This window comes from Perissodus microlepis, chromosome 6, assembly GCF_051167445.1.
Source record: "Perissodus microlepis isolate ML-2025 ecotype Zambia chromosome 6, ASM5116744v1, whole genome shotgun sequence".
Lineage (NCBI taxonomy): Eukaryota > Metazoa > Chordata > Actinopteri > Cichliformes > Cichlidae > Perissodus > Perissodus microlepis.
Genome location: NC_140466.1, coordinates 4,707,349 through 4,727,591, shown reverse-complemented (window position 1 = coordinate 4,727,591; position 20,243 = coordinate 4,707,349). Strand labels below are relative to the sequence as shown.

Genomic DNA, 20,243 nt, shown 5'->3' with positions numbered 1-20,243 from the left:
GTTTAAACAAAAGCTGTGGACGCTCTTTGACCGGTTTCTCATTTTAAAACCAAACTGAGAGCTGTGAGATTTTTTTCACATCTTTGAAGGGAAGTGATTTATTAAAAACAAAAAAACGTGTCGTACACATGCCTGCAGTCAGGAACTTTTAAGATATTGATTGGTATCTGCTGCTTTTACTTTTAGAAAGAAGGTTTTCGCCGTCATTGACCTGAATCTGTGCGGTACAAGAGCGTTGCATGTAATCAGGTGGTGTAGTTTTCCTGTCTATGCATCGCAGATCTGGTAGCGGGGCTGCAGGCTGCAGAGCTACAGAAACATGGATCTTATCAGTAAACCCAGAAGCAAGTCCATCGTGTGGCTGTATTTTGGCTTAAAGGCGGATGAAAAGGGGCGACCTTTAAACACCGGTGAGGCCGTTTGTCGCCTGTGCCGAAAAATAGTGCTGGCAAAAGGTGGAAACACTACTAATTTAAGAAGCCACCTGAAAAGGCGACATCGTGCTGATTTCTTTGAGACCACTTCCTCCGCGACCTCGGGAGCTTTACTTGACACTCAAGGTGATTTTTTTTTTAACCTAAAATAATTTCTTCATTGAAAACTTGTGGAATTTTAAAGTATGCATTAACTTATTTTCTCACATGTCTGAACCCTGCATGCCTCCAGCCCAGCAAAGCCGATCAGACATGGCTGCTCACATGGCTCACCTGGGGTTGCTTGAAAGTTGCATTTTAGTGCTGTGACAAAAAAAATAGTCCCTGAGCCCCGACGCTGCTTTACTGTGCAGCTTTTTTACAGTTAACTTGCAGACCGAGTGTGTTTAGTACTGCGCCTGTGCACACTCACAATCTGGTAGCTTTTCTAAACAACATATCGATCATCACCCGGATGATACTTGGCTCAGATAATGTGCATTTTTTATACCGTACGCGCCGAATAAGCTGTACCATACTCTATGCACAGCGGTGTGTTTTTACATCAGGAAGTCCTGCAATAAATGACGAATAGCTATCCAGTCACACATGCGCAGTTGATGCCATGGTATAAACCGCTTGTATCCATAACCACCGTTTCATGCACATTGAGTAAGACTGGGTTTGTGTTCCGTGTAACTCCCACTGCCCACAAGCAATTTTTCTAAAAGGTGTTAAGCCGCCCCCTCTAAAAACAAAAAAACCCTCCCATATGAGGAAAAAATACTAATAAAAATAGACACCTCTCTCACTGTTTCAGTAATGTTAAGGTTCAGGCTCTGGTGAGGTGTTCCACTATGTTCTTTTCTATCCAGATATACTTTTACAGCACTTTGTTTGGGAATCACTGACAGCAGCTTTATTTTTCAGCATTTCAGATGCTTTTTAGATGGTATTGCATGATGGATCAAAATCCAATGGTACTTTTATGACATCACTGGGTGAAATGCAGCCCCAAGCCATGATAGAGCCTCCACTGTGTTTTACAGATGCCCGTATACACTTGTTTACCTCCTCTGTACATATTGGAAAACATTTGATCCAAACATTTTATAACTTTGTTTCATCACTTCATCAGACCTTTTTCTTTTAGGCCAAACGCTCCTTTCAGCTGCCCTCTTACTGACACAGTGTTGCATCTTCAAAAAATAAAAATACAATAACTGAGACTTACAATGAAGTATCGTTGCACTGGTTTACTGAACCTTTCTTTCAGGGCATGTACAGAACATCAGTATCCATTTTCTACTCTTCTTCCACTTCCTTACAACATTAATGTAACACAGAACCAATACTGCCTCTCCTGGCATTACCATTGTAACAACACACTCATTCGGTTTCTTTCAGATGAATAACAGGAACTTAGGATGTAGGTATCTATGAATAATAACTATTATGCATACTCATATATTTATATAACCACTAATTTCTTGCGATACCACACACAGCATGTAGCTCTGGGTATTCGAGTTTGCAGATTTTGATGCCAGATGCAACCCCAAAGGGATTTGTGTCTCCACCTGTGCTCAAACCAGGGATCTCTTGCTTGATAGATGAATGTGTAACTCACTACACAATCTGCCTCCTTTGAAGCACAATATAAAAACTGTTGACTTAAGACTGTTGCAGAGTGCTTTGGAGGTGCATGACTAAACTCTGTCAGATCGGTTTGATCCACATGTTATCTTCAGCTTTACCTGCATCTTGCCCCTGTCAGTTTTATCTATTTTAAAAAAAATGATCTAGGTAAAAGACAACTTATTGGATAACACTGACTAAAAGGAGTCTCTTCGCCTCTCATGTTTTTGAAGATAACTGTCCTGGTCCTGTTCGTAATCCTTGCTCTGTCAGATTAAAATGGAGGCTCTGTTCTTCATTTTCTTGTTGCTTTACCAACTGATGATGGCTTTCTTTCATAACTCAGGGTGAGCACGCACAGAGCGTATTGAACTGCGATCAGCTGTTGTGCAACTGGAAACTCTGAGCATCCCGTCTCAGAGTTAATCAGCTCAGAGGTTATGGCTAGACTCTCCCTGCAGGACTTAATTATATGGGCTCAGTGTTGGCCTACACGTGTGAACATCAATCATGCGAGCCAGAATCAATCACTGCAGTCACACTGTCCACCATCTGCGTGGCCCCGGGCTCACAGCGTGCACAGATACGCCGAGGTTTGGGGAATCACTCAAATACAATTTTATTAAGTCACCTGACCCCATTCCTCTGCAGCCGTAAGCAGCAGAGCGTGATATTACCACAGAGCGATTCAGACAGCCCAGCAGGGCCTGACAAGTGGGTACTGCTGTCAGAAGTCCATGTGAGCACACTGTCTTTGCAGCAGCGGTGCAGTGGCTTCATTATTTCAGTGATGATAGTTTGAGTAGACACCACCTCGAAAGTTAAACTTAAAGCTTCTGTTATGATCGACCCTGATGCTACAAGAGCCACCAGTGACAGCATTTCTTTTTTAGTGCCTTTACAGGCTTATTTCACTCTGCAGGCTTCAGGATGGGCTGGTGGGGAAAGACAAGACAAAAAAACACTCAGTGTGATCTGACTGAAGATCATCAAATCCAAATAAAGAGAACAAAATGAAAAGTGATTAAATGGAGGGGGAAAGATTAAATAAAAGCCATCAGGCACTTGTAGACCTGATCTGCAAAATTATTGGTAAGATCTCACTTCACGTACTGAACACAGATTTAATGGTGACTGGTGTTCTTCCTGGTGGCTGGGAGCGTTGCTGTCACCCCGGTGGGTGGTTCGGACGCAAGTTTGTCAATACGATAACTCGAGAATGAGGCAATGTAAAACTTTCAAATTGATACCATGGGTGCATCTATTAAATATCAAGTTCAAATCCCAGCGACTTTGACTTGAAGGTCAGAGGTCAACGTTTCTGAAAATCCCCTTTTCTTTTCAAATTTGTACAATAAACATATCATATGTGCATCTGCTAGGAGACCGCGGGCTTGCGCTGGTGGCTGCCTGTAATACAGACATTATAGTTTGTCTGTATTGTATTATTCCCCTCATCTGAATACAGCAGCTTTCTGAATTCTGTTGCTTAAAACGACCCAAGAAAGTGGAACTATGCTCCGTGAAGATGAATCCCGGCCCTGAATTTTCAGTAATATCTCTGTTATTTCATTATTTCTCTATTATATTCTTTTTCCAGGTTTGGATCTCAACAATGAAGAGTTCTTTGAGGATGTTCCCTCGCTCCAGCCTACTTCCAACCAGAACTATGTCCCAGATGCGGTGTTGCCGCCCGGAGACCCGTGGCTCCACAGCGGCCCCTCCCGGGCGGCGCTGTCTCTGCCTTCCTGCCTGTGCCTCTGTGGGGACCTCGGGTCTGGACTATCTGCTTCTGGATCTTTGGGCGAGGAGCAGAATGGGGAGATGAAGGTGTACGCCAAGTGCCACCTTCAGCAGGGTGTCATGTTTGGACCCTTTGTAGGAGAAGTGTGCAAGGGACAGATGCCGGCCAACCTCAAATATGCCTGGGCTGTGAGTAAAATGAACGATCACTTTTGTTCATACAGCATCGTGTAGACAGTTTTTGGATGTTTAGGGTTTTTGTTATAAATTATAAGCCGTGTTGATTTGAGAGGCCGTATGGACAGATTCCAGCATAGCCTCAGCTCTTAATCAACAATGGTTTCTGTAAATTACATAACGGGGAGTAAAATGGGAAATTGATCAGCGAATTGGACCCCATATCAGTCTGTTGCAGTCTGAAAACTGAAAGGGAAAGCAAAGTATTTTGCTTTAAATAAAACAAATATTTTGTTGTTTTTAAATAAAGAATTACAAGATATAATTTTATTTTGATAGAAGTTGTTCTTGTAGCAGAATGACTGGGAAGAAACCCAACAACAATGACAAAAGCTGTGTGTAAAAAATCCTTTTTTGTGCTTTAAAAGTTTAATCTTTGGGTTGTTTCCTATTGGCCATATGTGAACACAAAGATGGGCTTTTTGTGTTGTTAGATCAGAGACGATGCTGCTTTTATCTACGTGGACGCTTCTGATGAAAACAAATCTAACTGGATGAGGTGGGCAGTTTTTATGGTTCCTTTTGCTTATTTTTATCTTCTGATGTAGTTGCAGACTTCACGCATTTGTTGTGTGTTTCAGGTATGTCAGATATACCAGCAGTGAGGAAGAGCACAACCTGGACGTTTTCCAGTTTTACCGTCGTATCTACTACAGGGTTTCCCAGCCCATCTCAGAGGGAGCAGAGCTCCGGGTCTGGATCGGCAAGGATTATGCCACCCTTCTGGGCCTGGGGATGGGTGAGCTCTGTCCCAGTTTTTAATGCAGTACAGACTGAAAGGTAGCTCTGTAAAAGTGCCTGATACATTTGTCTTTGTTGGTGATGTACAGGTGACAACGTGAAATGTGAAGTTGGAGACAAGGAGACGGCTCTGCGCCTCCTGCAGGACATTCAGTTGGTCACCCTCCCGGAGCCGAGCAGCACTTCCTTTTGGTCAGATCACAGCCAATCACAGAGCCCCATGCCTGTCATAAGCGACGTGACGACGATGTCGAGCTCAGATGCCGTCAGCGACCCAGGCAGCATGATCACTGGCTCCTCCTTCGTCTCCACCTCTGTCATCTCCTTCCCGTCTCCTCACACGATAGAAAAGTATGATTTTCTGCCTGGAACTGAGAAACTGCTGAGCAACCCCAACACCATCCAGAACAGCCCGTGGTACTTCTTTGGACTCGAGCCCGACCCCACCGGTCGGCCTCTGGACCGAAACACCGCTGTGTGCAAGCTGTGCATGGAGCACGTGAGCTGTGCGGGAGGAGTGCCAGATCTCCAAAACCACCTGACCAACAAACACCACTTCAAGCTGAAAGACAGTAACAAGGACCGGAGTCTCACACTGGGTAACTCTCTACTTCCTGTTTGCAATGCACAGTGTCAGAAGTTATTAGGTTAAAAGAAAGAGTAAGTGATGCAGAATCTCTGGGGGAAATTTCATTAATAAACGTCCCAAAGTTATTAAAGCATTTAGTTATGGGGATTCATCATCTTGGACAGATGAATGGGTGTATTAAATCATGTCCTTATCTATTTTGTAGGGATTGTATTTTGACCACACTTTGACTTGATCCCACCTAAATCAGTGGGATTCATAGAAAAGATGATTTTCATCAACGTATTTTGTTATTGTGCAAAGTCTGTGAGTTAGAAAACTGTTGCTTATATCAAATATGCAGTTTCAGTTACTTAACTCTTGTTTGTTATAGAACAGAAAGGAATTTAATTCTATTTTAATTTCCTATTTAAAAGCTGCTTTTTCACAAAAACAGGTCAACAACGCTCTCAGCCACTCACACTTACCAGCGGTCTCATCAGCACTCTCCCCTTGGTTCTGTCCACTCAAGTGACCGATGCTATCGCCAACTTTCTTATCGTGGACCTCCAGCCGCCATCTCTTGTGGAAGGCGAAGGCTTCAGAAAGCTGATTCTCACACTGCTGCCTAATTACAAGGAGCTGCCGTTGTCCTGTCAGCTCGAGAGTCTGCTGACGGACCACCACGCCCGAGGCAAGGCGAGCCTGGCTCGGCTGCTCAGGAGGAAAAGTGAGAGCGGAGAGAGCGAGGAGGTTAAGGACTACACTGCTCCCATTGAGTTCGAGCACAGGAGACGTGGGCGAGCTTCCAGCAGTCAGAAGGAAGTTCCTTACTTTGTGACATTGAGCGTAGAGGTTTGGCTCCACAACTGGCAGGGAAACACTGAGAGGTACCTCACGCTCTGGGCGCACTACGTAGACAGTAGCTTTAGCTTTCAGAACATTGCTTTGGCGACCCAGCGGCTGACAGAGAGTGGGGGGGAAGAGCACGCCGTCCAAACGGTGGAGGCCCAGGTGAAGGTGATGGCGCAGGAGTGGGGAATCTCCCAGCCTAATCTGATGTTGCTGGGAGGTGAGATAAGGAACAAGATGAGGACACAGCCAGTAAAGAGCAAGAAGGGGGCAGAGGTTGCAGGAAGCACCTCCCACCCGAACTCAACAACGTTCCTAGAGAGGGAAGACTCTGTGTCGCCCGGGGAGCCGGAGCACGCTGACAGTAGTGAAGGACTTCCGTCTATTCCTTGTTTTTTCAGAGCCGTGCAAGACTGTGTGGAGGAAGTGATGTCACATCCCGTCATCTCCAAAACTCTCAGCCAGTTCCAGGGTTTTCTCTCCACCCTGCTCTTACCAGTTGCTCAGAATAAATGCTCATACCAGCCTCACACCCAGAACCTCCTCAAAAGTCTGACGAAACAGGAGCGTGCCAGACTTGCGTCGTGGGCACACAGCCAGCCAACCTGGAATAACCTTTACACTTTACTGAGCATGCTCATCAGACACAAAAGCCTCTTTTGCTGTGTAATTAAAGAAATAAAAGGCGAGGGTTTGTCCAAAGAAGATTGTGCTTCAGAGTCCAGTTCAAGTGGCAGCTCCCACGCCAATTCCACCTCCAACACATCCTCTACAGGTGTAACGTCTTTGCGCTCTGAATGGAAGGTTCTGGAGGAGCTCTGCTCGGTCCTCAAACCTCTGGACGTGGCGTGCCGGACTCTCGCCAAGGAGGCGTTCCCCCGACTATCCCTCGTCAAACCCATTCTCACCGGCTTGCTCTCACGGCACCTCGTGTCCCGGCCGTGCGATTCGTCGTCCATCTTGAAGGAGGTAAAGAGGATGATGAGGCGGAGCCTGGCGCACTGTTATGACAGCCCTGCTGTGAACAGAGTCCTGAGCGTGGCGTGCTCCCTCGACCCCCAGTTCCACGGACTGGGCTTCATGGAGGAGAAGGTGAGTCGGAAAGCTGGCACGCAGGGAAAAGAGTGCCTTAAAACAGCTATAGCACTCTCTACAAATCAAATCAAGATGGCTAATTTTGATATTCAATGAGACATTTAGCAGGCACGCTGTATAGCAGTGTATCGACCGCCAACTTCCAATTTGTTTTTATGTCTAACATGTTTTCCTTTTATTATTAAATTGACTTTAATAAACAGAATTTACCAAAAAGTTAAAGATAAAATAAAAAAAGTGGAAGCAAACAAATCTGTCCACACAAAGGTCTTTCACTTCTTTGGATTTGGAGTTGGATAGCTAGAGGGTTTCAGGGTGGAGTCACGGTTTATCTCTAACACAACACATTTTCAGTTAAAACATTATGATGTTAAGTTTCTGATACGACAGAGAGGTTTACATTCTTGTTTTTTTTTTATTTGTGGTTTCTGGTGTTTTCTAGGAGCGGACGGAGACTTTTGATTGGCTGAAGAAAGAGGCCGTGAGGATTGCAAAGGAGGACAAGAAGCGGAGTCGAGGTAAGAAGAACAGCGAGAGGAAGAGAAGCCCCTCCCCCGGGTCACCAGAGTCAGAGAGCGACTTCTTGCGCAGGAGTAAACGCCTCAAAGAGTCCCGCCCCATCAACTTCAGAGAGCTTTTCGATGAAGACGAAGAGAGCGACGTGGAGGACAGCGAGCCAGGAGACCCGGGCTCTCAGGGTGGGCTGTCAGGTATGGAGTTCCTGCTGGGAGACCTGTTCTGCTCCGCCCCCAGGAGCAGACAGAGCTCTGTGGAGGAGTCTATCGATATGGAGATGTCCGTCTTCAGAGCTGACAAAGGGGCCTCGTTGGGCGTGGAGCCCCTGCAGTGGTGGAGGACGAAGGCGGTGCAGTTCCCACTGCTGGCCACAGTGGCACGGGCCTACCTGGCTGCCCCCGCGGTGGTGGGAAACGCCGCGCAGAATTTTGTGGAGGAAGGAGGAGGAGCCACGTACAGAAAGAGATCAAATATTCCTCCAGAAAGTTTGGATGCAATCCTCTTTCTGCATCACAACCACTTGCTCACAACTGAGAGTGGGCAAACGGCAGCTCGGAGTGATGACAAGATGCCATAAAGGTGCAAAGTTAAACATCCCCAGCTGTGCCATTACAACTTCACAAACAGAAACCAAAGCCCTAGCACAACAATTAAAAACACATGATCAACAGGTTGGTGCACACTCAACGGCACGCTCATTAGAAAGAGTTTTTATTTTCAGGTGTGTCGTTTGCGAGGCTGAAACATCCGTCTCTGCCGTCCAACACTTCCTGTACTGAAAGCTATACACAACACTATGCATGCAGCAGATTTAAGGAGGCTCCCATTAGGCTCATTTTTAGCATTATCATTTTATTATATGATTCTGCTGAAGCAGGTTTACATGCTTTAATTTTTCCAGCACATTTTTACCCAAAGAGCCATCCTGTTTCATGTTACGAAGAAATTGCTGCATTTCAGCACAGTCTGCTCACGTGTTAATCCTCAATATTTTCCATCAATGTGTTTTCCTACAACACACACAAAAAAAATCTAGAAGGGGCCCCACATTCATTCTGAACTCTCTCAACTACTTTTAAACCTGAAGTCCAAAGAGTGCGATTTTTGATGATTTTCACTTTTATTTACCTGGAGATAAAAGATTTTTGGACTGTTTTACTACTGATTTACTTTCAACTTTATAGTTTCTATAATTTAGCTTGTAGCATCCAGTGCCTTACCTCATTTATATAGTACTGTTCCACAGTAGATTAGAAGCACATTAACCCTAACAGTAGATATCACTATACTCATACTGACTGTAGGCCTGCTATGGGCTCAGCATTAGTACCATGTTTACTTCAGACTGCTGCGTTCTTCAGTCTTTGCATATTCACATCAATGCTGAGTAACTGTTGTAGCCCTAACTGTTCAATAAATATATATGTAAAATGTTGCTGTTTGCGCAGTTCATTACTTTCACCATAAGTTGTATAAATGTATAGTAAAAACAAGCTCTGTATTGCATACTGGGGTTTCTTATGCAGTTAGGTCCATACCTTTTTGAACAATGAAGCAATTTTTGAGGAAGCTAAAGATTCTGTTACCCACTTTAGTTTCTGCTTGTTCGTAGGTCTTTCATTTTTGTGTTTGATCCATTAAAAGTTACAGAAATAGTGGTCCAAGAAATGAAAGGAAAACTTTAAATATATGCCAGATCTCTATGTGGGAAAAACATATAGGGCTGACTGGGTAATGTATTAGGAAATTTGTGGAAAGCAAAATTATCAACCTTTGAGGCCTGAATTTAAAAACAGCCAGCGAATCTATGTGAAAGGATGATGTGGCAGGTAGTGTGTTTTGCTGAAATTTAATTGCAGCAACTGAAAATGGCAGTCAGTAGTTTGTATGGCCCCAAACATGGTTGTATGTATGCCTGACAATGCGAGGCATGCTCATAGTGAGATGACTGATGGTGTCTTTGGAGATCACTGAGAACCTGGACAGACTAGGTGCAGGAGGAACTCGGGACCCACTGCACCAGCATAGGATCTCACTGTGGATCCAAGGATTTCACAACAATACGTAGAGTCAGTCAGGTTGCTGTTGCCTAGTCTGTAGATGCCTTTGTGTCCATATATGCTTCCCCAGACCACTAGTCACCACCAAATCGGTCATGCTAAACAATGTAGCATAACATTTTCCACTGCTTCCCAGACCCTTCCATATCTGGCACGTCTTCTCTTACATGCTCTTGAGGGACTCATCAAAGCTTCAGGCACTGGCACATATCGATGTGTCATCCTGGAGTGACTGGACTACCTGTGCAACCTCTGTAGAGTCTAGGTGTCACCTCATGCTACAAATAATGACACTAACCTTTGCCAAATGCAAAATTAGTGCAAACAGTCAGAAAAGATGTGGAGGGAAATTTTTTAGTTTCCATCCCTGTTTTGGCCGTTGTGTCATTGTTGGCCCGGCAGTGCACCTGTTGTTAATGTCATGAACACCAAAGCAGCTGAACTTGATCAACACCATCCTCTGGTACTTGACCAGATCAATATTACAGAAATTGACCTGTGATTAATGGAAACGTTGGTTTCCATTAAATCAATTTGTGGTTTTATATATCTATATCTATATATATATGTGTGTGTGTGTGTGTGTGTGTGTGTGTGTGTGTATGTGTATGTATATATATATATATATATATATATATATATATATATATACACACACATATATGTGTATGTGTATATATATACATACACATATATATATATATATATATATACACACATATGTGTGTATATATATACATATACACACATATGTGTATATATATATATATATATATATATATGTATGTGTATATATATATATATATATATATATATATATACACATACATATACATATATCTTGATCTATTTTGAATGTTATTAAAGTCTTTCAAGGTGTTAAATGCCTCAAACAAATAATATTTCTTCTGAACCATAAAGTGTTTAACACAAAATTTTATTGGATTATTACAAAAAACAGTTCACAAACGTGAATTAATAAGGATCAACAAAACATTAAAGCAAATGCTTGTGCTTCTAGTTTAAATCAGTGAGCAGGAACAAAGAGAACCTGAACCTTCTACAGGCTGAAACACTCGTCTCGCCGTCTCTCTACAGACGGTGAGACGAGTGTCTGGCTCGATTCTCAGGATGGTCCTTCCTGAGGCGGCCTTGTTTTCTGCAGTGGATGAAGACGTTTGTAGGATGGATGAATGCCAGCAGAGTGAGAAAAATAAGACTGATGTCCACCTGGAACAGATCCAGACAAAAGTTTGCATTCACATGAGCACAGCTAATGCAAGAAAAGTGTATTAAATATTGACCTGTGTTGATATTAAGCCACTGCTGGGTTGTTCAATGTTAAATCAATCAGAGACACTCAAGTATAGTGACATTTAATGAAGCAAAATATCAACTTTTTGTTGTAAATATTTACAGGACTTCATCGAGGTGGGGGAATTTGGAACTTATTAATGTTACTAATTTTTCAGCACTTTTGAGTCCTCGTAACTTCATAACGATATATTCACACATATGAAAATCATTCTATGAGCAAATCTAAGGATTGATGTAATGGAACTGCATCATGAGGCCAAGGGTTTGCAGCGTTGTCAGTAAAGCAAAGGGTGACTACTCTAAAATACAAAACATGTTTTGATTTATTTCATACTTTTTTGATTTACTAAATAATTCCATATTTTGATGCCTTCTGTAAAAATCTACAATGTAAATAGTCATGAAAATACAGTAAACCCATTAAATGAGGTGTGTCCAAATTTTAAAAAGAAAATCTATGTCTGACCTTAACCTTGAGGTCACTGAGATTGGCGCCTGTCCGAGATTTTTATTAGATACACGTATGACATCAATTTGAAGCTCCTACATTGCTCTGGTTTTGAGCTATTGCATTCACGTGTCCTGTCTGCCCGCCTAGCAGGGTGGCAGTAATACCTCATCAGGTTTTTACGGATGAGGGGTAAAAACCTACATAAAAGGGATATTCTCTGACCACGGAGACGAGGGGGTACTGCAGCACAGAGACTCCAGCGGACACAGCCATCACCAGGCCATACAGCTTCCCAAAGTGACAGGCTGGAAAACTGAAAGAGCAAAAACCAAAGGGTTATAACGTGTCTGTGTCTAACTGATGAATAAATTCTCTGTTACCTCAATCTGAAATTATTTTGCCTCCTGAAATTGTATTTTAATTGAAACTGAGAAGTTTAGAGGACAGGGGAAACTCAAAAAAGCGAAACTAGTGAAGTTTTAAATGTGCGTTTGATATAAACTCACGCGATGCTAAGGAAGGCTGCATTCCCCCCATAAAGGAAGGAGCGATTGAGGACCTCCAGGATGAAGGTGAAGTACTGCAGCGGGAGAAAAGCAATGGAGGCGCACACAGAAAAGAGGAGGCACTGCAGGGCAGTCAGGAGCAGGGACAGGTAGGAGGAGCGCAGGTCCGCCTCTTGCTCCGTCTCTCCTACAGTACAAGAGAGATTCAGAAGGAGTTTCCACATGAAAACAAGTCATTCTAACAGCATTCACTGATTTACCCGGAGCCAGAGGCTTCTTCTTGTGTCTGTCCATGATGAGTCCGTTCCAGGGGGCACACAGGATGCCACACAGCTGAGTTATTGCGAACGCATTGGTGTACTGGCTCACTGATGATTTAGGGATGGATGAGAAAACAAGAGAATGAAGTCAGAGAATATCTGGATCAAAGATGATAATGAGGACAATGACTTACCCAGGTTGGAGTCACCATCAGCCAGCCGGTTCAGCATGGAGTTGAGCGTGCCAATGAAGAAGTAGTGTCTCAGCTGCATGATGGATAACCACACCAGGTGAAATATGAAGAACCTGGACTTGACACAGCTGCCGAACGACTGCACTGAACACACAAAACTGGGTGTAAATACATGCTACTTTGTTACATGTATATGTATTTGCATTTGCCTGCAGTGGTTTCTTTGTTGGCCAAACAGTAGAAACACTTGACACAAACAGTTTTGGATGGTAAAGTGGCTATAAGAACCTTTTTCTGTGTTTTGAGCCTCTGTCCTACCCTCGGGTGCCAGCGACGTGTTCTCCGTCTCAGGGGACTCCTGTGTCGGCGGACGTTCCTTTATCTCAGTCTCCTCCACAGTGTCAGTGTTTCCCTTTCCACAGTTTATCCTGAACGTCAGAAAAAAGTGTGATTAACAAATGAGTGCACATTCAAAATCAACGTTGCACTGGTCACTTTTGTTCTTTTGTTAGCGACTCAGAATTATTAAAAATCAAAAGGTTTATACTCGTCATCTGTGGTGAAAGATGAGGAAAACAAAGAAAGTGTTGTGACAGGGAAAGCGGAAAGCAAGTGGAGAACATATACCACCTGATCTGTTCCCTGAAGACCAGGACCTCACTGCTCACTCACTCACTAACCAAGAAATTTGGGTTTAAATAATGACATCCAGCATGGAAAACTTTTTGCTTGGTTTTTGTACTAGTGAAACTTGTAGGTACAATAAAGCACCTTTTCCATTGGTACCTATTTGGATTGAGTCGCCACAGCTCCACTTGGATGGACTGTGTTAAAAGTCCGCTTGTTTACGGCACCTTCTTTAGACTACGTTACCCATGATGCACCTCAGCATTGTACTTCCAGTTGGGAACGTGTTCAGTGCGGTTCTGCACAGCTGAGAGGTGTGTTGGAGGAGTAACGTATTTACTTGTGTGAGTTAATACTATGTGCGTGCTTACCACCTGACCACACACACACTCACACCCCCTTTACATTTAAATATATTGTAATTCAATCACATTCCCACAAATGCTGTTCATCTGGTTTATACCATCTGCCATCTCCTTCATTAAATTTGTTTGAACTACATCACTGTGGAGTACCATTCCTTCTTACCGAGGATGACACAGTTCAATTCAATTCAATTCAAATTTATTTATATAGCGCCAAATCACAACAAAAGTCGCCTCAAGGTGCTTTATATTGTACAGTAGATACAGAGAAAAACCCAATAATCATATTACCCCCTATGAGCAAGCACTTTGGCGACAGTGGGAAGGAAAAACTCCCTTTTAACAGGAAGAAACCTGCGGCAGAACCAGGCTCAGGGAGGGGCGGGGCCATCTGCTGCGACCGGTTGGGGTGAGAGAAGGAAGACAGGATAAAGACATGTTGTGGAAGAGAGACAGAGATTAATGACAGATATGATTCAATGCAGAGAGGTCTATTAATACATAGTGAGTGAGAAAGGTGACTGGAAAGGAAAAACTCAGTGCATCATGGGAATCCCCGGCAGCCTACGTCTATTGCAGCATAACTAAGGGAGGATCCAGGGTCACCTGGTCCAGCCCTAACTATATGCTTTAGCAAAAAGGAAAGTTTTAAGCCTAATCTTAAAAGTAGAGATAGTTTCTGTCTCCCGAATCCAAACTGAAAGCTGGTTCCACAGAAGAGGGGCCTGAAAACTGAAGGCTCTCCTTCCCAGTTGAAGCGTGATCGGCAATCAGTGCAAACATATATTACAGACTGGTTTTCCATTACTATCTAATACCATCTAATGTGTATGGTCATCTTCACAGCAACGTAGGCGAGCATCCCATGACGTAATTATGACGTATGCGACACGAACACTACAACAAAGGTGGAGGTTGGTGATGATATACCTACCGTTGTTTTTGTAGCCATTTCCCTCGTTCTGGGTTTTAAAAATGGTGGTTTTGATTTTCACGAACAACAACAAGAATTAGAAAAATATATACTTCTGAATTCAATCACTACACCATCCAAATGCTACGTCCACTTTAAATTAAAAAGGTAAAAGACTTCAACTTTGTCAGTAATATTTTGTATTTGATTCCTTATTTAGGTAGTTCTAAACTTTTTCACAGAATAAGAACAAATTACACAAAAACATGTTAATAATACTGAATTTGTGCTTGAAATGTGTGTTTAAGTACAGATTTTGTGTGTATCAAAGACGCCCACTGTCTTTATGACCTGAATGGCAAAAACCTATCATGCTCTCACCCGTAGGTGTAGTTTTCAGGCAGAGTGTAGGGGATGTGGGTTTTTGGCATCAGCAGGAAAGTTCTCGCCACGTGAATGCTGCTGCAGATGGTCAGGAAAATGAAAGAGTAGCGGAGAGAAATTCCCTGTTCGTACAGAATCTGCAGGGGGGAAAAAAAGGTCACTTATATAGGTGGCTATATATATATATATATATATATATATATATATATATATATAGGGTTTAAAGTTAGGACTACATTGCTTGGCAGGTGGATGCCGACACAGGTGGCTATCTTCCCACCTCCACTAATTTAAGTCGCTATGCTAGGCCTCTGATATGTGTGTGGCTCTGACCAATAAAATGGCGTGCTGTGTCTTACAGCCAATCCAAGAGGCCTTTGCTTAAATTTTGATAAATGCAATTCTAGTAGTCGGCGCTATCTAGATACCATCTCTTCTGTTTAAGGCGGATGTGGTTCTGTTGGTTTGTTGGATGATCACCAGCTCTTACTGGGGCAGCTGAAGCAGGAGTGAGAATTAGCACCTGGAAGTTTGAGGCCATGGTCTATAGTTGGAGATGGGTGGATTGCACATTGCTGTACCAAGTATCTCAGGGTTTTGAACAGTCTGTCTTTAGGGTAGACAGACTGGTAAAAGGTCTGCAGTGACTGGATACCATGCTAGTCTTTTATGGTGAAGAGAGCTGGGTGTGAAGGAAAAACTTTTAATATGCTGACTGCTCTATGTTCCCATCCGCACCTTGGGCATAAGCTGAGGGTAATGACCGACAAAACAGGATGAGCTGCTTCAGTAGGGAGCCTGGGCTCTCCCTTAGAGATAGGGAGAAGTGGGTCATTCAGGACTGGATGAAGGGATGTAAATTCTAATATTTTATTTATCTAGTATTCAGCACAAATTCACAGTTATGTTTGTTGGTGCACCAGTACAGCTATGGGATGCAGCTTGTTTCCACCTTTTTTTTTGCCAAATAAGAATAAAACTGCACTTCAGTAAAGTAGTAGTGGCACTAGTGTGGGGACAGTGTTGTTTTATCCATCTAATGTGTGTGACAAATATGAGTGTAGCAATTATCAGTCCCACCTTAATGATGAGAAGCACAGCAGAGGAGGAGTCAAAGGCACCGTTGTAGAAGGTGATGATGGTGGAGCGATGAGCAGGGAACAGGTTGCCCACCTTTCCGTCACACAGATACACGGATCATCAGGACAAAATATGTTTGAAAGTTTAGAAGTGGCTCAAATGTATTTCTGTTTAGGAACAGAAACTTTCTACAGGTGTAGTTACCTGCATGTTAGTTATGAGCAGTAGGACTCCACCCACAGCAAGGAGAGACAGGGCGGGGTAAAGCAGATTTGAAAATTCTACAAGACACAGAAATACAAACATTAGGAATGTGATGTTGCACAATATTAAAGGTAGTTAGAGTTAAAACTCCAGAGTCACGGTGTAGAGAGCAGCAGAGCAGCAGAAGTGCTGACGAGCAGTTAAAATGCTGAATAATCATGTTTGAAAACAAACTTTTTGCTTTCCCCAGCAACAGTAAAGGGTTACAGTCAGAGATGGATTCAGTGACCCTGAACCTTTAAACTTTCTATAGGTCAGGCTGATGGGGCGTTTTGTTGTTCGTGGTCTCTCTGTGCCCTCATTCTCTCTCTCTTCTCTTTTCCCCCTATTCCACAAACATCGAGGCTGAGCCTGTTTCTGCCGGAGGACTTTTCCCGTTAAAAGGGAACTCTTGCCTGTAAACAGGCGACAGCCTGATTTGTTAAGCTTTCTCTCTAATATTGTAGAGTATTCACATCGCGCCTTATGATAACTGCTGTTGTGATACGATATAAATGAGACTGAAATCAAATGCCAATGGCTATACTGGAAAATAAAGAACACGCGTTCAATATGTTAATGACCTGAATTATGCAGTTGTGCTTCACTTTCACATTCATACACTGGTGAAGGCAAGCTACAGTTGTAACCACAGCTGCCCTGGGGCAGACTGACAGAGGCGAGGCTGCCATATCGCGCCATTTTCTGTCATTGTTTGGTATGAACCGAGCCGTAGCTGAGGAGATGAAACCTGCTTTGTGCTTAAGATGAGAAAGCCAACACAGCTGCTCTTTTTTTTTAAAACAAAGGTGATTCTTTCACAGGTTTGTCCACAAGAATATGAAATGTGAGGCCAACACTGGCTAGCACATGCAAGTTATACTACTAACTGCTAATTAGCTAAAATGGTGTTGTCACAATAGCTAGGGTGTTCGATTTCTACACTTCAGCACACAGAATAAGCTTTCAGGTAGTCAAATAAACCCAACACAGTGTGACCAGAATACGAAATTCCCACAAGGAAGGGATTATGGAAAAGGTGGAAATTATGAGACAGAGGTGAAAGGTGAATCTAATAAAAACAAACAAAAAAAAAGACTCATAAATATGTGTTTTCTAATAATCGTAACCTGTGCACCTACCTGGGCTAGAGAGGGCCACCAGCAATGTACCGCCACTAAAAAGGGCTCTGGAGAGGGAACAGTATCATCAGGACACATAAAAGTTTCTGTTTTTACCATCAGATATCAGCTACGAGGAGCAGAGTTCCTATGAGGGAGCATTGAGCATTAACAGACATGAGCTGGCAATGTTTTCTGAATCCACTCAAACTGTCCATTCTCCCCTCAGATACCACATAAGCTCATGCATGTAGCCTCTCTCGACAGGACGATGAAACGTGGAAGAGAGTGAAAAACTTAACAGAAAAGTCTAGATGCAGCTTAATGCTGAAAAACAAGTACCAATCAGGGGGCAGCATAGTTAAAAACAGCAGCATAAATACACAAAACAACTGAGTTTTGTGTAAGTAGTTTTTGTATATATAGCAAAAGTTGACCTTGAAAAGGCTTGTTGGTCTGTACTAAATCTTGTATTTTGTAATCTGAATAAATTGCTCTTCAAATGAACACTGACTAAAGAAATAATCTGGCACGATTTCCATTAACATTAAAACAATATAATCTGGTACTGACAATTAACTACCTATTTTATTTAAAAATCAAGTAGTGACTCAACAACACGCATTAATTCCTAAATTGTGTAATAATTCTTGTTGCGCATGTTTTTTACAAAGTTACAGACTTTCTCTGCATCTCTCCACATGTTTGAGTATAAATCATCTGACAGGAAGTAAAAGATGAATTTGACTGAATAATTGCATATTTTACCAAATTTTCTATAAATATCACAATAATCTCATTAAAATTAATTACTGAGATTCTCTAACCCAAATCTCACAATATAATCTCATACTCTCCTGATCACTGCAATAAATAAGAAACTTAAGTGATAACGTGTTACACCAAAGCTCTAAAGCAAATCTGCAGTGTGTTCCAGCAATGATTAACATAACAGGTTTGGAAAAACAAATGTTTTCTCATGGGAGATGGATTATTTGAATATTGTGAGGTAGATGATTTCATAGTACGCGCCTTGGGGCAGGTATAGTATGTGATTGTGTGATTTAGTGGTATATAAACATAACTGAGTTTTTTTGGACATTTTTTTTGTAACCTGTGCAGAGAAAAAGTTCATTTACTAAAAAAGAAAATAAATAAAGTGTTACCTATTGATCCGGACTCTGAACCAGATTTAAACCATTAACATTACCAAGTATTAGTACTGATACTAGAAACTGTCAAATATATTTTGGGGTCGAATGAGGTGGGTTCTGTTTCAGTCTAATCTCTGTGCCTTGTTTTACCATGTACTAATCTTAACTAATCTCAGATTTTTTTGGTTTCTTTGCTGAAATGGTAAATGGTAAATGGCCTGCATTTGTATAGCGCTTTTCTAGTCCATAGGACCCCAAAGCGCTTTACACTACATTCAGTCATTCACCCATTCACACACACATTCACACACTGGCGATAGCAAGCTACATTGTAGCCACAGCTGCCCTGGGGCGCACTGACAGAGGCGAGGCTGCCGGACACAGGCGCCACCGGGCCCTCTGACCACCACCAGTAGGCAAACATGGGGTTAGTATCTTGCCCAAGGATATTTGGCATGAAACTAATTGGCAGACAAGGTTTTTTTTTATTCTGCTGGAGGTCTGACCTACAAAGGTATCATAGTTTACTTATAAAGTATTGTTGATTAACAACATTTTGGGCAAACAGCAAGAAATAGTTAACAATTGTGTGTTTGGGTCTGCAGCCCAGACATATTTCAGCACTGACTTACATTGCCAGCAGTCTGGTCAGCAGTGTGCCACAGTGATCAAATATGTAGCCATTTAATAGAGTCAGGAAGTTGTTGAGGAAGGAGGCCACAGTAAAAACCAGCGAGAACTGCTCATCCTGACCACTACAGTCTGGAAGAAAAACAAACAGAAACACACACACACACAAATATATCTGAAACCTGCTTCTGTGGTGTCCTGGATGAGTGTCCTGTCCAATCTAAACTCCAGAGTTGCTCACCTTTACTATCCGTTGTGCTGTTAGTGTCGACACACAGCCAACCAAAGTATTCCTCTTTCTTCAGCACAAACACCAGGGAGGCATGGCCAAACACCAGGCCGGCAAATAACAAACACTCCAGCAACCCCGTGATCAGGGTCAGCCAGTAGCGCAGGCTGTAACCAACTACAGTTCCCTGCATTTTTCACTTCGTCTTTCCAGCTCACACAAAGGTCAAATAGAACTTCCAGACAGATCTCTGTTCCTAAACCATGGAATAAAAAAAATAACAGGTATACGTTTTCAGTTTTACATGCCTCAAATACAGCAAAAACTGTTCAAGAAGTGATCACGAACGCAAGAGGGAGCAACATCTGTGTGAGCATGGGCAGTATATGAACTGAAGGCCAAAGATGATAAAAAATAAAGTTCACTTGAGTTTTGAGTAGATTGTTTTATGCAACAGTAACAAGCTGACACAAAAAGTTAACATTTTCTCATAGAAATAATGAATGTTCATCAAAATTCATTGTGCAATGTGAAATGTTGCAATGTACACAATCACGGCAGCACTGGCTCTCTCATTTGCTTTATTTTCCCTAAAAGCCTTCCACACATTCATCTTAGTTTCACTTCATATTTGTTACTTGGTTCTCCATGCCCCACCTGCCGCAGCAGGTTCAGAACCACCACATGAGAGGGAACCACAGTGTGGCATCTATACTAACTTGAACCCCGTAGGTTAAGATTTTACATACAAACAAATAGTAGCTGCACACAAAAAAAGCCGCAATCAATTTCATCTTAACTCATTAGAATAGAATAGAATAAAATAGAATAGAATAGAATAATCCTTTAATTGTCCCACAAGGGGAAATTTAGTTGTAACAGCAGCCAAAAAGACAATATACAAAC

General features: G+C 42.5%; 2 protein-coding genes across 3 annotated transcripts; one reads left to right on the top strand and one right to left on the bottom strand.

Annotated features, from left to right (window-relative positions):
* The first annotated feature begins 13 nt into the window (after nucleotides 1-13).
* On the top strand, nucleotides 14-9,238 carry LOC146384873 (uncharacterized). The gene is made up of 7 exons (XM_084930297.1): nucleotides 14-560; nucleotides 3,652-3,983; nucleotides 4,466-4,530; nucleotides 4,613-4,770; nucleotides 4,862-5,371; nucleotides 5,798-7,284; nucleotides 7,730-9,238. The coding sequence occupies exons 1-7, from the start codon at nucleotides 320-322 to the stop codon at nucleotides 8,378-8,380; spliced, it is 3,444 nt and encodes a 1,147-aa protein (XP_084786423.1). The 5' UTR covers nucleotides 14-319; the 3' UTR covers nucleotides 8,381-9,238.
* Nucleotides 9,239-10,791: 1,553 nt separating this feature from the next.
* LOC146384872 (equilibrative nucleobase transporter 1-like) lies at nucleotides 10,792-19,581 on the bottom strand. 2 transcript variants are annotated; one of them, XM_084930295.1, is made up of 12 exons: nucleotides 19,350-19,581; nucleotides 19,111-19,240; nucleotides 17,346-17,392; nucleotides 16,165-16,241; nucleotides 15,961-16,053; nucleotides 14,878-15,017; nucleotides 12,880-13,019; nucleotides 12,592-12,735; nucleotides 12,398-12,505; nucleotides 12,138-12,324; nucleotides 11,833-11,944; nucleotides 10,792-11,093 (listed from the first exon to the last, which is right to left on the bottom strand). In XM_084930295.1, the coding sequence occupies exons 1-12, from the start codon at nucleotides 19,528-19,530 to the stop codon at nucleotides 10,956-10,958; spliced, it is 1,497 nt and encodes a 498-aa protein (XP_084786421.1). In that variant the 5' UTR covers nucleotides 19,531-19,581; the 3' UTR covers nucleotides 10,792-10,955. The 2 variants fall into 2 exon arrangements, with proteins under 2 accessions (XP_084786421.1, XP_084786422.1); XM_084930296.1 differs by having other exon boundaries at nucleotides 12,910-13,019.
* Nucleotides 19,582-20,243: the final 662 nt, after the last annotated feature.

Coding starts and splice junctions, on each gene's coding strand:
- LOC146384873 (XM_084930297.1), top strand. CDS start 320: ATGGATCTTATCAGTAAACCCAGAAGCAAGTCCATCGTGTGGCTGTAT. Junction 4,531..4,612: donor AACAAATCTAACTGGATGAG/GTGGGCAGTTTT, acceptor TGTGTGTTTCAG/GTATGTCAGATATACCAGCA. Junction 5,372..5,797: donor GGACCGGAGTCTCACACTGG/GTAACTCTCTAC, acceptor TCACAAAAACAG/GTCAACAACGCTCTCAGCCA.
- LOC146384872 (XM_084930295.1), bottom strand. CDS start 19,530: ATGCAGGGAACTGTAGTTGGTTACAGCCTGCGCTACTGGCTGACCCTG. Junction 13,020..14,877: donor CCTGAAAACTACACCTACGG/GTGAGAGCATGA, acceptor TCTGACGTTCAG/GATAAACTGTGGAAAGGGAA. Junction 11,945..12,137: donor GCAGCCTTCCTTAGCATCGC/GTGAGTTTATAT, acceptor TTGCTCTTTCAG/TTTTCCAGCCTGTCACTTTG.